Source organism: Trichoplusia ni, chromosome 16 (genome assembly GCF_003590095.1).
Source record: "Trichoplusia ni isolate ovarian cell line Hi5 chromosome 16, tn1, whole genome shotgun sequence".
Lineage (NCBI taxonomy): Eukaryota > Metazoa > Arthropoda > Insecta > Lepidoptera > Noctuidae > Trichoplusia > Trichoplusia ni.
In genome coordinates, this window is record NC_039493.1 from 2,792,101 (window position 1) to 2,806,012 (window position 13,912).

Consider the following 13,912-nt stretch of genomic DNA (forward strand, 5'->3'; position numbering starts at 1 on the left):
GTTAAAATTTTAATTCTACCTCAGGATTAAAATGTAACCTTCATCAAATTTTAAAGAACTGAAACGCAGCACCATAAACGTCAAATTAGTAGGTATTTATTTATTGACTTCCATCATTATCTCAATTAAAGTTCTATCGCTATGTATCGTAGTTTGTAATGGGCGAGTTGAGCTTTTAAATTGAATGACTGCAACGACTATGACTGGTGATCAAAGTCCTAATAGTATAATTGACCTAGCAGACCCTGAAGAAGCTGTACTTATGGATCCTATAGATCACGATCGCTGTCGATACCCGTATTGTATTGTTTGGACGCCTATTCCGGTACTAACGTGAGTAATTATTAACATGTTACCTTAGTAATAGTAGAAATTTACTCATACAGTTATTGAATTCCTCAAAATTACATATAAAATATAATGACGACAATCTATTTGTTGATCAAGGTCTTTAATTTTTCATACCTATTGAGAACCCTTTACTATGCTATGATTATAAAAGGTTGCTAGACATGGAAAGCTTTTCGCTAACTTTACCAAGTAAAAGTTAAGATCATGCATTTGGAGCGTTATTTTATTTCTTAAACTCAAAATTTAAATGAATATGACCCACCCACAACTTTATCTGTTACTTAATTGAAACAAATGAATGCTACATTGATGAAATAAAATAATTAATAAGACCACAAATATATTCAATTTGTTATTATTGTCATATTTACACAGCAACATTTTAACCATCTAAAATAATAAGGAAAATTGTTTTTCAGATGGATTTTCCCGTTCTTGGGTCACATGGGCATTTGTACATCATCTGGAATAATCAGAGACTTTGCTGGGCCATACTTTGTGTCTGAAGATTTGATGGCATTTGGGAACCCTACTAAGTACTGGCAGATGACTCCTAACAAAGCTACAAACGGACAAGCAGGCTGGGATGCTGCTGTGGCCGAGGCCTCAGAGATATATAAAAAAAGAATGGTAATTATAATTTCTTTTTTAAAAACCTTCTAATTAGATGCTATTCATTAACAACATTTTAAAACTTTCACATTTTAGAAAACAATATATATAATAAAGTATTTTCTGTTCACAGCACATTCTATTCTATGACAACTGTCACTCACATGTGGCAACAGCTCTGAACATTATGAACTATGGCGGCTGCAAGAACTGGAATATGGTGAAGCTGGCCTTCTACATGATACCATACTCCAGATATGTCAGGTAATTATAAAAATAAAGACAATACAGAAAATAGCAAACCCCAAAAGGACATGATGTAATAAGGAAGATTTTATGAACAATACTAATAAACAATAAATCAATTCTAAACAGAGATTTTCCTGCTTTTGTTATCCAATTATTTGTAATTAAGCAAATTACTTATGCCATAATTCTATTCTTTATTTTCAGTGTTGGTGCTTTCCTGAAAACATGGGTACCCTTTTTCATAATAGTTATATTCATAATTAGCTTGGCAGCCATCATTTAGATGGAGATGTTGGAGCGTGGGCATCAGATGAGAAAGTCTATTGTTTGTTGATACTCTCTTCAAGACTATGAGTGATGAAATGTTTGGTGCTGACTGTCTGGTGATGTTAGAGATATGAGACTATTGTGTTGATATGCTATTGTATTATTTAAATGAAAATCATTATTGGACATAGCCTATTTGCATTACTTGTGTTGCACACCTTTGTGTGAATGAAGCAACCATTCCGGTTGGTATATTTGATAATACTGATTTCAACATGTTTTTGTTAAGACTGTCTTGGTGTTGCCAATACCATGTGCGGCTTGGCGTCCTCGCGGCGTCGCCAAATGCGAAATACTAACAGACACAACTTCTGAATGAGATCTAATGTTATTTTGAAACTATTCAAATGTGTCGCATAAATATATTTAATATAGTTATTACAAAGCACCTGTGGTACATTATTCAAAAATAACTTTTAACTTTTATTTACAATTTATTTATCTGCCAAATCTGTGTAACAATAGTTTATTACTTAAGTTATTTCTATCACAATTATGGTTTATTTTTTTAGATTTAAATATACTGTGTTTTTGTCTGAGAGGTACTCATTGCTAGAAATCTGTTGATCTCTGGAACAGGGAGAGCTCAGCAACTGTCTTTTTCCATACAAGTTATTTGAGTGATTAAAACAAAATATATTATGTTTGGATTTTATAATTTTATTTACATCAATATTCAATCATACATATCATCTTATAGAATATAGTTTATAATATTTGAATAAGTAAATTAGATTACTCTTAATAAGAAAATGTTGCATATATTCGAATTTAAATTACCTAATTCACAATATCGATTTCATCATTTCACTTTGTCAAATAGAGGCTGAGATAAATAAGAAATTATATGTTGGATGATGCACTTGTAGTGAACTCTCATAAAGGTATTATTTTAAACTAACTCATTAAAAGGATAGTTAATTAATTCCAGACTTGATGCAACTATGTTTCAATCTAACCAATCAAGAGACGAGGTTACATTCCTCTAGATAGTATTATATACAGTAGTTTTTGTAATGAGTTTTATAATTAGATTATGAAAATAGTTCAAATTGATTGTCTTCACTAAATATATCCAACTATATTCCTTAATTAATATTATAGGACCTTCTACCGCATGTAATTAATGCAATTAAATATTACAACTATTTTACAGCTTTTTAATGTTGTTTTACCATTCCTTTAGTAATGTGCATTTTTTATGGCTTTTAAACAACAGTTTATGGTAGATTTTAATTGCAAAATACAACAGATCTATTGCATAAGATTTAGCATTCATATTCAATTTCTATCTTTTTATCCCATCTTGACATTGATATAGCTGCATTAAAAACATATTCAATAATGATGGATCTCTTGCTTTACATAGCACTATCTCCACCAGAATGTATGGCACACCAGCACATGCTCTGAGGGCAAAACCACCTGTTCCTTATTTCTTAACATCTTCATCTCTTCTTCATATGAAGTTCAAATTAGGTTTGATCAATAATTTATTTTCTACTTCCAAATACATATCACATAGTTTCAATTGTTATACGTATTCAAGCGTAATCAGACAGGCCCCACTTATGTTACAGTTTAATAGATCAGATTCAGTACTCCTTCAAAACACTCCGTTCCACAGAGAAGTCGTAATCATAACTGCTCACGTTTACTTTGTTCGTTAGGAATGCGAGTAGGTCTGCCATTTCTGTAGCGAAACTATCTTTATTATTTGCCAGTTGTAGAGTTTTCGACATGGTGAACGGAACTCCTTGTAGGTAGTGAAAGGTCTGGTCGACTGCCGCGGCTCTGGGGACCGGCGCGGGAGGTGCTGGCCTCTGCGGGTACGGCAGTGCCACCCCGCTCACATTGGGGTACAGGCTGTTTCGTGGTGAATTGGGATCGACAACAACGAAATCGTCTTCAGGCTTAGGCCCAGGGATAGGTGGAGTCTCATCCTCCACCGGCGATGATCTCCGTTTGCCAAATATTGATGAGAACATAATTATGGAGTCAGCACTGTGTCACAGCTTAAACTTTTGATTTTGATGTATTAACTACGATTAAATTTTTGTTTAAGTATGAGTCAACCTGTCAATTTCGTTTGCATTTATTATAGATGCTATCATCTGTCATTAACTTACCTAACTGTCAATGTCAAAATTATAAGTTGACGTCCAACAGTGTAGGTCAGAGAATAATTCGAATTGCGGCGTGTTTCAATAAACGTGGTTTTGCGAATTGCGAATTTAAAAGTATCTCTAGATATTTCTACTCATGTATATAAAAATTACCGAGACTTAATTCTAGGTCTGGGATAAAAAGGCAGTCAATGTTTTTTATATTAAACAAAAAGTTTGTCTATTAAATGTACGTGTGTTCACGTGTTTTTGAAGCTCTATTTTGAACATTTTGGCTGTAAATTAAGCGTTACGGTAGTTTATAGTAATATCACAAATAATGCACAACACCGGTATCACTACTCGTACAATACCGGTTTTTGTTGAATAAGTTCTCTTCTCTTTAAAACGAATCATCCTATTGGTTTTATTATGCTAAGTTTCCTAATAAGAATCTTATTGGCCAATATTAAGTAAGGAAAATTGTGTTGTTGTCACACATGGAAAAAAGGAACAGACCAGTCATTCGACGTACGTAAGAATTACGTCAAAATCTGGTCAAAACATAGAATTTTGGCTTGTTTTGAAGGAATATTATGTGAATATACAGAGTTCGATATGAATTTGTCATTAAAATGTTGTTATTTGTGTCGACTCCGATATTAACGTGATACAAAGTATCATGTAAAACTTTAACAAACTGTGTTCGATGGACATTTACAAAACTGAGTGTTTGGATTCCTAGCTGGTTTAAGCAAGGTACTGATAGTTTGTGATGTGTGCTTGTTTTTCACCTATAAGCCTCATATTAAGTTATTTTAATAGCGCGAAGGTCATTTTTTAATAATATGTTTTGAGTGTCGTTGACATGAGCTACAGTATTTATATTATTGTACAACTTCTTTGAGGCTGCTGTTATAAATAATATTTGACTTTAAAAGTTGCTTTGAACTTGTAGATTTAGTAACAAACAGGACCTTACAACTTAGTATGTATAGATTGTACTTTAATTAAATAATTACACTGTTTGTACTAATTTGTTTTGGTATATATGCAGTGTTATGTATATTGTATGCCAAGTAAATGAGTAAAGTAAAGGTATCTTTTAGAAATCATTTGCCAGGGGACAAAGTACTCATTTTAATATGTGCCTGTCATCTTTCTATTAAAAAGAAATGATTACTGATAAGTTTGTATTGCAGGTTTTAAACAAAAGTAATCAGAAAGTCATAGTTACAGCATAGCTAGCCCATCTTGCCCAACCTTTATAATTTCATTATTATTATTGTGTTTTTGCCAAATTATTTTCTCAAGCAATTATTAACCAATATAAGTGGTTGATGTATGTTCTAAAAGGGATGTGGTAATTAGAAATTAGTTGATGTGTGTTTATAATTGACAAACCAGAGTTGCAAGTGGGAATAATTTTTCCTGTTTTGTCCACCAAATTGCATGTTTTTTCAAATTTTAATGTGTTTTAGTCTATGGTCCCTGTTCCACCTGCTCTTAGATTAGCTCTTTTTAGCACACTTTTTCTAGTTTTGTATAAACAACGCATTTGTGTGTTCGCAAATATCCATAAAAGGATTTGTTGTTTTTATTATTATAGTTGATATTTGACGGTGACTGATGCCCATAGTCTTTCATTTCTTGTTGTTAATCTCAATATGTTTCAGTCAGTATTTTATATAGTTTAAGTTTTGTAATAAAAAATATAAAAAAAATCATAGATTTTAAGGAAATAATTAATGATACAATTAATTTAAAAAGAACATCATTGATTATTATATATATTTAGATTATATATATATTCTTTTTTTGGCTGCTTAGAATTAATTGAATAGCCAGTGTCTTATTTTCTAATGTTTCATTTTCTTGCAGGAAACAGAGATATGGCTGACGATCCTGGCCGCTCTTCATCTAATTCAGGTATGTGCTGTGAAAATGTTAATGTGCAGAACTAGAAACTGAAACAAGAAACTAATTACTATTTTTTATAAGAAAAGTTTGTGTATCGAAGAAGTTACAGGGACATGCATAGTATGTATACATTGCATACTAAACAACCATCTTAATTATTTTGTGTCCAAGAGCACACCGTCGTATCTTAAAGTAATTTTACGAGTATGCCGCTGTCGCATTACACAGCGGATAACTGCATCGCTTTTCTGCAGCCAAAATAATAATAATATAATATAATATAATATATCCTGAGACAACTCACACACGGTTATCTGATCCCAAGCTAAGCAGAGCTTGTGTTATGGTAACCAGACAACTGATAAACTTACTTATATATTTCTAAATACATACATATTATAGATAAATTACACCCAGACACCAGAACAAATGATCATGCTCATCACACAAACCTTTGTCCTGGGCGGGAATCGAACCCACGACCTCCGGTATAGCAGTCAGGGTCGCTAACCACTAGACCAACAGGCCCGTCGAATATGTATACTTTAAGGCGTAGCCGTAGCCTTAGGCCCACAAAATTATCTCTCTAGCTTCTTTAATATATTCTAAATAAACTTTATTTAGAATGTGCTCAAGAAGTTTACGCCAAGCTTTTCTTTTATTCCCATTAAATTTCAATATTCTTGGTGTCTGATACGATTTGCGAAGTGATTTAACTTGAGGGAGAGATGGCGGTTCGCGCCTGTCAAGCGGCCGCGGTACCGCGCCACGCCCTCCGCGCGCTGTAGGTACGACGCTCTTTCTAACTATACGGTATACATATAATCTGTGTATGGTTGGACATCAATTCAGATTTAATAAATATCGATTTGATAATCAAAAATCTTCCTTTCCTACAAAATTGACATCAAGTGATTAGCGTTTTTAAGGGAGGACATATTTATTTTTCTGCTTAGACTATAGCCAAATTTAAATTCAAGATGAATTTATTCAAAATAGGCTCTCAAGTAACACTTCTTGAACTTAAAATATATCTACAAGCAGCACTCCATATGATCCGCCCTTCAACGTTTTCCAAGTGCTCTACCGCGGAGAAGAAACTTCGAAGGCTTTGGAAGTTCTTGTTTATTTTCATACAAAAGTGGTATTGAAAATACGATATGAGTTTGTTTAAAGAGGTTTACTTGATAGAATATTATTTTTTCTATCGATAATTATCGGAACCGGAAAGCATATCTGCTAAATTTTATTTTCAACCAAAAAAGTTTAAGATAAAAAAATGTTATAAACGATATTATTTTGAAGATTCACAGTTAATTATAAAAGGTGAGGTAATGGAAGATGTTTAATCAATGGATAGTATGGTTACCAAAGTCTAAGGCTTATTATTATTACCAAATATTATTAACTGGCTTGTGGCCGCTGCTTCGCTCGAGTATTCTACGTATTATAAATACCATGAGTACTATATTATCAAAAGCAAACATTCAAGTGAGCGACGCTGAAGAAACAAAAAATAACCTAAAAATGGTTGTAGTGAGCCAGCCTTAAAGTATGGACATTCTGCCGCGAACTTTTTCGCAGACCTTTTTAAGGTGACCTATCTAGGTGCCAAGCAAAGTTCACAAAAAGCACGTATTTTATTGCAGTGAGTGTTATCCGTCAGTGCATTGTTTCACTATCTACTATGTTATACCTACATAAAAACCTTGCTAAAAACTACATAAGAATCTGTTGCGTACTTTTAAAGTAGTAAACAAATAAGGGACAGACAGAACGGGAGCGACTTCGTTTTATAATATGTACTGATTTTGCTACATCATGATGTTTTTTTTTATGTAACATTCATAATGTTTATCTTTAAGGCTTATTAAAAGGTATTTTATAAGGTGTGTCATCGTTACTGGAGATAGTAACTAGTTGATACTAGAATCATTTTTGCACACGAGGCCTTGGTAATGATGACCAGACCCAATCCATATCTCTTTAATATATGTAGGAGAACAAAAACATATTACTCATATCAAAAGAATTACGTATTAAACATGTACGGTAAAGCTTTACCTATTTCCTTAGAGTGACACGCCCTCGTTTCTTCACAAGCGCGTAATTGAGTAATAATTATTATCATTGCCATATAAAAGTGATTTAATATCATTATGTAGAGTTCATCCCAGAACTGGTGGAAAAACATGTTTCTGATCCTTTCGCAGATAAATACTTTTTTTTAAAGTAAGTGAGTATTGAGTACCTGGCTATAAAAACTGTCATTTGTCATTGATCGTGGCCAAAAATTTTATAATTGCGTGGTAAAAAATTTCAAACGCTTAGAAATTATTTTCATCATCATACAACCCTCTAGCTAGGCCTTTTAAATTCCTGCACTTATTACCAAATATTTCCGTGTTGGAAAATTTTCGAGGCGCGTAGTACAACCGGCCGGGGGCTCGTCACACACACCCATCTGTCGCGATCGATGCGCCCAAGGCCACGGGCGGCCTATCGATTTTATATAAATAGAAGCAGCCCCTCGCAACCCTCGCCCCGTATGCGCTCGTCAGCGCGCCCGGGAACCGGGAACACAAGTTCGACGCCCGACCTTGCGTTCCACGTGTATGCTCCCATCACCACCGTTGCAGGTTACCCTCATGTTTACCCTACCTTTCATTTGCTCGATTACACTTCATCATTGTTCCAATCAGTGTAACAATTTTAAATGCCAACCTGCGCTAGTAAATCTGTTTAACAGTATACAATAAGTACTAGTATTTCATCTAATTCTCACGCTAATACGTAGACAACAACAGCGTACAACTCGTAAGGAGCACTCATCTTCAACATTATTTATTTACGTTCTTGGAAAGAAATACATCATTATTTAATAAAGATATTATTATAGTAGCCTGGTTGTCGGTTGCCGGCTGGCGGGTGAACTCGGTTGCCGGTTGCTAGGGCGCGGCTCCCGAGGTTTCCATCCGAGGAGACCGCTTATGAAAGTCCTCTTCATGTCGACTCTCGAAGTCATTTATTATGAGACTCAATTTATATTGTGTTACTCACAGATTAACCTCTCGTATGTTTTGTACGTTATAAGGTCGTCAAAAAGGTTAGGCATCTAAGTCCTATGGTATTATAGATGAAAGCCTATTACATATAGTATAAGTGTTTGTTTAACAACACAAAATGCCTACTTTTTGTTTTTTCATGTACAGGAGAAATTATGATGAATCATGAAAGCTCTATTAAGCTCAGTCAGCTTACAGTCCGGCAAAATATATAACGAACAATCACTTAATAAACAACAAAACGTTAAGCCTTTCCTACACAACTTATCCGTAGTTGCCAAAACTATGATTGTATACCCAAAGAACTGCTATTCAATCTCATATTTTCCTTGTACCCGCTTGTACATTGGTCCATCATTCAAGACTAAAGGCATCTTATATTGGAAAATTGCGTTGCCTTGTTTATGTTAGACTTAACAAATATCAAAAATATACTGTTACCTTGTTAATTATGTGCTCATTATTCCTATTCCGCCCGGGTCTGACACAGCTAATCTGTACCAAGTCGGTTACCATGTACTCTTATATCTATGGATTAAGGATTGAGTTTATGATAAGAACACATTTATTGTACAATCTTTATTTAAGAGCGTGACACAATGTAGGAACAAAACTTAATAACATATAATAAATGCTGACATAATTCGAATGTCTTAACAGTACGATTATAGTCCGCCGTACCTTGATACCAGCCAGCTTTGATAAGATTTTGGCGTGTGCAGATACTGCGTGAATACATACCCCCCTACGATATCATAATATCGTAAATTAAGCGTATTTCACCTACGTCAGCACTTTGATAGACTATTGGAAAATTTTGTAAATATTTTTTGTAATCGCTGTTTATCCACATGATTGTTTGCTTTTCCGTCGTATTCGTTCGATTATGTAAAATAAAGACAATAGTCAGCAGAATTGCATTGATAACTAAAAATCGGATTTCCATATGCTTCTTGTTAATATTTTAAGATTTTGCTTGATGACAACATAATGATATAAAAAAGCTCTTGTACATGAAACGATCATAATATAATAAACAATGATTTTGCATAAGATGAGATAGTTTTATTAGCAACCTTTGCACTTTCGTGATATTTGACAATAAAGTGTGACACACTTGATCCTATCCTAACATCGTATGAGTACGAAATCATACGATGTTAGGATACTTTGTCATACTAGAGTCAATGATACTTGTATGATTCATTCATTATGTATAGGAAATTCATTTTTATGCCAACTGCTAGTGTCAGATGACTACCTATGTGTTAAAGTATTACCGTAATTCAGAAATACACTACAATAATACTGAGACTAGCCTGTAACTGTCTCTGTCACTGCTGCGCACAATCCTTTCTCCATATAAGAAAAGTTACAGCATTTGACTAAAGCTTATTTCAAAAATTCGTAGTCACTTTTCATCATCACATCCAAATGTTAAAATATTTTTCGCTGAGAATATTCTAATCTTCAAACGCGATATTTTATCTCCGGTTTCGTTAGCAAATCCCTGAAACAATCAATCAAGATAATGTGCCTCGAGTAACCGATATCGCTGGCTGCTAATTAGACAAAACAATTAGCTATGAGTCTACTATAGTATGATTGATAAAATCTGACAAATACTATTAAATCGGGTACTGACTTGCATTTTCGATACCAGCAGAACAAAGTCCAGCAGTTTATTATGCTTACCTTGTGTAATGATGACGCATGTTTTGTAATAATTTCCTATTTATAAAAATGAATTCATTATTAATTAAGTCATCGTTATGAGGTCTTTTAAGAATACATTTTATCGTAAGACAATACCAATATTCTACCATAATTGATACTTCGGAACATAAACATTAACACAAATAGATGTCACGCGTCGAAGGGCGCATAATACCATCGGGATTTTCCGCTCGGCGGCGTGCTATTATGTAAATCGGACTACGAAGTTTCTCGTAACGATCCACAAAAACGCTACGAAAGTGTTTCGATAATCACTGTCGAATTATTGTAAATCTATTCGAGAAAAACATTATTGTATAATTTGAATTATCAAATTAGGACTTTCAAGTCAATTGGTACTTAATGTGCTACGACGATCAGTTTAGATAGTAGTCTCCCAGTTATCGTAGAGTGAAGATTCTCGTAGCACTCGTAGCGCCTGACTGTTAGGTTTATGTCGCTTACCCTATACATTATACGATTGTAGGTATGTAAATCTTGTGCTTCTGTGTTTTGCTGAGTAAACTTAATACGTATACAATAAAATTCCATGCAGCTAGATTATTTGAAAATAATAATAAAGATGTTGTCAAAATGATATCTACTAACATTTTGCACCATAAAGAAATATTTTCTTAATGTGATAACGAAAAATAAAATCTCTTAAACGTACACACGTTTACTATAATAATTTAACGTACGATAAGTACTAAGTACTCTTGAGTTTCCTCGTTAATTTCGTGAAAACATAGTAAACGTTAGAAATTACGTTAACGTATTGTTTGAGTGGGTATTGAAGTGGTTCGTAGTACATGTAAGACCGTCTCGTTGCTGTGCTAGTGTCTGGCACACTGCTACATGGAAATCTCTTGCTACGCTTGCAATAGTACGTCTGCGTAGGCGAGTACGTTTGAATACAATCGCTGCCTACGCATTTTAAGTATGGAAATTTAAATTAATTTCTTGAGTATTATTATTTACTAGCTGTTGCCTGCGACTTCGTCCCCGTGGGTAGAAGATTTAAGTTATGATTTATACCTGCCCTGTTTTTTTTCACATTTTCCATTGTATCTTTGCTCCTATTAGTCGCAGCGTGATGATTTATAGCCTAAAGCCTTCCTCGATGAATGGTCTATTCAACACAAAAAGAATTTTTCAATTTGGACCAGTAGTTTCTGAGATTAGCGCGTTCAAACAAACAATCAAACAAACAAACTCTTCAACTTTATATATTAGTATAGAAGTATAGATTTAAGAACACACTTCCAATTAAGTTTGTTGTTTGTGTAATTGTGATACATTTGAGAGGATAGGATATTTACGTATCTTAGAAAAAAGTTTCTAACTGAAACGCTGAAAGCTGTCCAGGTACTGGACGTGTACGTCGAAAAGACTTAAAGACTTATTATATACTATACTATACTATATATTTGGGATTTATGTGCGATCTGGTAGGTTAGGTATATTTTACTTTGTATTGCTCTGGAAGGTTCCAGTGGCGTCATCTATGGACTCGTAAAGGGAACTAAAGGTACTATGCTCTTGTTAGCAGCACCCTGGCCGCCTGCCAGCCTGCAGGCTGAGTTCTCCGTCTTAACTCACCCAAAAACATAATTATTCAATTTTTATTTAAATACAATAGAGCTCTATTAACGAAGTTTTTTGAAATACAAACCTTATAATTGATCGTTTTATGTTCAAATTATTTTATCGTAAGTACTTATAGCGGTCGCTAAGTCTTTGTATCGCCCTTAGAAAGCCATTCCCCATAAACTCTTCAAAACAAATCTGTTTTAAAAGAACAAATGATGATCCATCCCTTGTTGTGACTGCGGTTGTTTGGTTACCAAGGTCAAGGGCACATTTGGGCAGGGGCGGGGCGGGGGGCGCGGGCACAGGGGGGGTGTGTTGCGATGGGCGTGGCTGGAGCTTGGGCTAAAAATAGACACAGCAACGTTTGTCAACACACGCCTACGCAGCGTGGCTCCGGCCGAGGGGGGCTAGCGGGGCCCGAGGGGACGCGGGGGCGGGGGCGGGGAGCCGGGTGCGTAGGGTGGGACCCCGCGTTTTTCTCGGAACTTTGAAGGTGTATTTTGCTAATACGTTCCCTGGAAGGCTGAGTGTTTTAGTAGATGATGGATGGCTGTTATAACGTCGTGTCCTGGGGTAATGCGAGCTATTATTTAAATGTTACGAAATGGAACAAAATATACTCGGTGTGGAGTCAATGCAACGTGTGACATAATGCTTGAAGTACACAAACTGAATAAATGTGAAAGCTTTACTTGCGTAGAGAGCTTTTAAACCTCTTCAATCGTACATAGGTATAAGGCATTTGAAAAATATATGAATTTTCTTTTCGAACTTCTTCAATTCCGGTTGCGAACTCATGGGATGGGCATCATGGGACCTAAACATGGTGAGGTTTCTAAACACAAATGTAGATTCACTTAAAGGTCGTTTTATAATAAAAATGTTTAAACTTGAAAAACTTCATAAGCGTGTCCAAGCTATCGGAAAGGGTGTCGGGTAATAAATAAGAAGATCCAGACGAGTATCGTGCCTTAGAATTGAGTGTTGTATCACATATTTATAGGCGCCAATTCCTGCGGAATCGTTGCGATTGACCTATAAATATTATTAGACAAAATATACGAACGTACTAGATCTGTAGATGTAGTACTTCATTTGTGCCCTGTGGAGATGGACCGTAGCTGTTGTAGAAGGGAGATGCAGCTACACAGTACAGGTCTCCGTCTCGCTTTGGCAGTTGGGAACAATAGTGTCGTCCCTTATTACAATAGACTTAATACGTTGGTCTATGGAAAATTGTCGCCAGCGTTTGATAGATAGTAGAATGATTTTAAATTATGTTTTGTTTTTACTGTATATTATGTGAGTCTAATAGGATCAGGCCAATGACTTAATAAAGTCTAGTTTAATTATTACCAGCAAGCTACGAGTAAGTACACCGTTGTGCTTGTTTAAAATGTGATCTGTCTGCTGTTCACAGCGACTGCGCAGTTATTTCTGAAAATCATTTTGACATAAAACCTTATTTTCGTTTACTCGTGTTTTCTGAGAATATTCAGTTCGCGGAATGTCGCTTTCCTGAAATCATAATTTTGTTGAACATCGCTTTTCTTCGTTATTTTATTATCCCTTTATATGTAGTTAACTATTAAATAAAAACCTTAATCTTTTATTTATTACTTGGAATTGTATGATGTCAAATAAATGTAACAACATTACTACTAGAGATTATTTTTACGTAAAAATTACACCACGAAGACTTTTGTGTAATATTTGATTCAATTTCTCCATTTCCAATACTATCTTATTAACCTATCATTTATCAAATTTCATCAATAAGGCTTTAAACCGATGGTTTTCGTAACCTGTGGCATTTCTATTCTTCTATGCGTAATTCTGTAGTAGCCGTACAAGTAATTTGTCGTACGACTCTCACGCGTCGTGATCGTTGCGTCAAGAGATTTGGACGCGTAATACTCGCGTTGATTAATTTCGTTGCTAACAACTACATAAGATGCACGTCACACAAATTCT

General features: G+C 34.8%; 3 protein-coding genes across 3 annotated transcripts in view; 2 read left to right on the plus strand and 1 right to left on the minus strand.

Moving 5' to 3' along the window:
* Positions 1 to 71: 71 nt before the first annotated feature.
* LOC113502046 (transmembrane protein 222) lies at positions 72 to 2,189 on the plus strand. Its single transcript, XM_026883421.1, has 4 exons — positions 72 to 333; positions 771 to 981; positions 1,097 to 1,227; positions 1,417 to 2,189. The coding sequence occupies exons 1-4, from the start codon at positions 185 to 187 to the stop codon at positions 1,493 to 1,495; spliced, it is 570 nt and encodes a 189-aa protein (XP_026739222.1). The 5' UTR covers positions 72 to 184; the 3' UTR covers positions 1,496 to 2,189.
* Positions 2,190 to 2,749: 560 nt separating this feature from the next.
* Positions 2,750 to 3,644, minus strand: LOC113502047. Its single transcript, XM_026883422.1, has one exon. It carries the CDS (start codon positions 3,525 to 3,527, stop codon positions 3,135 to 3,137), a length of 393 nt encoding a protein of 130 aa, XP_026739223.1. The 5' UTR covers positions 3,528 to 3,644; the 3' UTR covers positions 2,750 to 3,134.
* Positions 3,645 to 4,136: 492 nt separating this feature from the next.
* LOC113502044 (histone deacetylase 9-like) overlaps positions 4,137 to 13,912 on the plus strand; it is a gene marked incomplete at its 3' end in the record, with an annotated part of 66,318 nt that continues 56,542 nt past the window's right edge. Inside the window, 2 exon segments of the mRNA XM_026883420.1 lie at positions 4,137 to 4,403; positions 5,526 to 5,573. Of these exon segments, the coding sequence (XP_026739221.1) occupies positions 5,537 to 5,573 (37 nt within the window).